This window comes from Pseudomyrmex gracilis, unplaced genomic scaffold, assembly GCF_002006095.1.
Source record: "Pseudomyrmex gracilis isolate BER0280 unplaced genomic scaffold, ASM200609v1 scaffold_3999, whole genome shotgun sequence".
Classification (NCBI taxonomy): Eukaryota; Metazoa; Arthropoda; class Insecta; order Hymenoptera; family Formicidae; genus Pseudomyrmex; species Pseudomyrmex gracilis.
The window spans coordinates 8,831-9,905 of record NW_018024583.1 but is presented as its reverse complement, the minus strand read 5'-3'; the positions used below and the strand labels follow the sequence as shown (position 1 = coordinate 9,905).

General features: G+C 30.4%; 1 protein-coding gene across 1 annotated transcript; it reads right to left on the bottom strand.

Moving 5' to 3' along the window:
* Positions 1-92: 92 nt before the first annotated feature.
* LOC109863285 lies at positions 93-1,069 on the bottom strand. Its single transcript, XM_020443520.1, has 5 exons — positions 968-1,069; positions 750-880; positions 528-656; positions 313-440; positions 93-219 (listed from the first exon to the last, which is right to left on the bottom strand). Exons 2-5 carry the CDS (start codon positions 829-831, stop codon positions 208-210), a joined length of 351 nt encoding a protein of 116 aa, XP_020299109.1. The 5' UTR covers positions 832-880; positions 968-1,069; the 3' UTR covers positions 93-207.
* Positions 1,070-1,075: the final 6 nt, after the last annotated feature.

Genomic DNA, 1,075 nt, shown 5'->3' with positions numbered 1-1,075 from the left:
TTATTGTCTACATATATAACACAAAACAAGAGACAGAAATAAAACATATAAACTCAGAACATCTAAAATATTCTAAATATGTACCCATCAGCACAGACACAGGCACAGTAAGACTTCTCAATGAATTCGCATTACTTTTGNGCTTATCGGTTTCATGTATACCACAAGGAGTTTCATTACATTTGCTTTTGACAGCTAATTGTATCGCTATATTATAGTCTACATATATAACACAAAACAAAAGACATATATAAATACATAACACATATAAACTCAGAACTTCTAAAATAGTCTAAATAATATTGAACTTACCAGCAGACGCAGGTACAATAAGACTTCTAAATGAATATGCATTACTTTTGTGGTTATCTTTTTATTTATAACACAAGGAGTTTCATTGCTTTTGTTTTTGACAGCTAATTGTATCGCTATATTATTGTCTGTATATAACCAAAAACAAAAGACATAAATACATAAGACATATAACATCAGAACTTCTAAAATAGTCAAAATAATACTGCACTTACCAGCAGACACAGGCACAGTAAGACTTCTCAATGAATACGAATTACTTTTGTGGTTATCTTTCTTATGTATGACACAAGGAGTTTCTTTGCTCTTGCTTTTGACAGCTAAATGTATCGCTATATTATTGTCTACATATATAACAAAAAACAAAAGACATATGTAAATACATAAAACATATAAACTCAGAACTTCTAAAATAGTCTAATTAATACTGGACTTACCAGCAGATGCAGGCACAATACGACTTCTCAGTGAAATCGCATTACTTTTGTGGTTATGTTTTTCATTTATACCACAAGTCATTTCATTGCTTTTGCATTTGACAGCAAATTGTATCCTTATATTATTGTCTCTATATAACCAAAAACAAAAGACATATAAATACATAAGACATATACCATCAGAACTTCTAAAATAGTCTACTTAATACTGTACTTACTAGCAGACGCGCAGGCACAATACGACTTCTCAATGAATTTGCATTACTTTTGTGGTTATGTTTTTCATTTATACCACAAGTCGTTTCATTGCTTTCGCTTTTGACAGC

Coding starts and splice junctions, on each gene's coding strand:
- LOC109863285 (XM_020443520.1), bottom strand. CDS start 831: ATGACTTGTGGTATAAATGAAAAACATAACCACAAAAGTAATGCGATT. Junction 657..749: donor TATTGTGCCTGCATCTGCTG/GTAAGTCCAGTA, acceptor TTATATATGTAG/ACAATAATATAGCGATACAT. Junction 441..527: donor TACTGTGCCTGTGTCTGCTG/GTAAGTGCAGTA, acceptor GGTTATATACAG/ACAATAATATAGCGATACAA.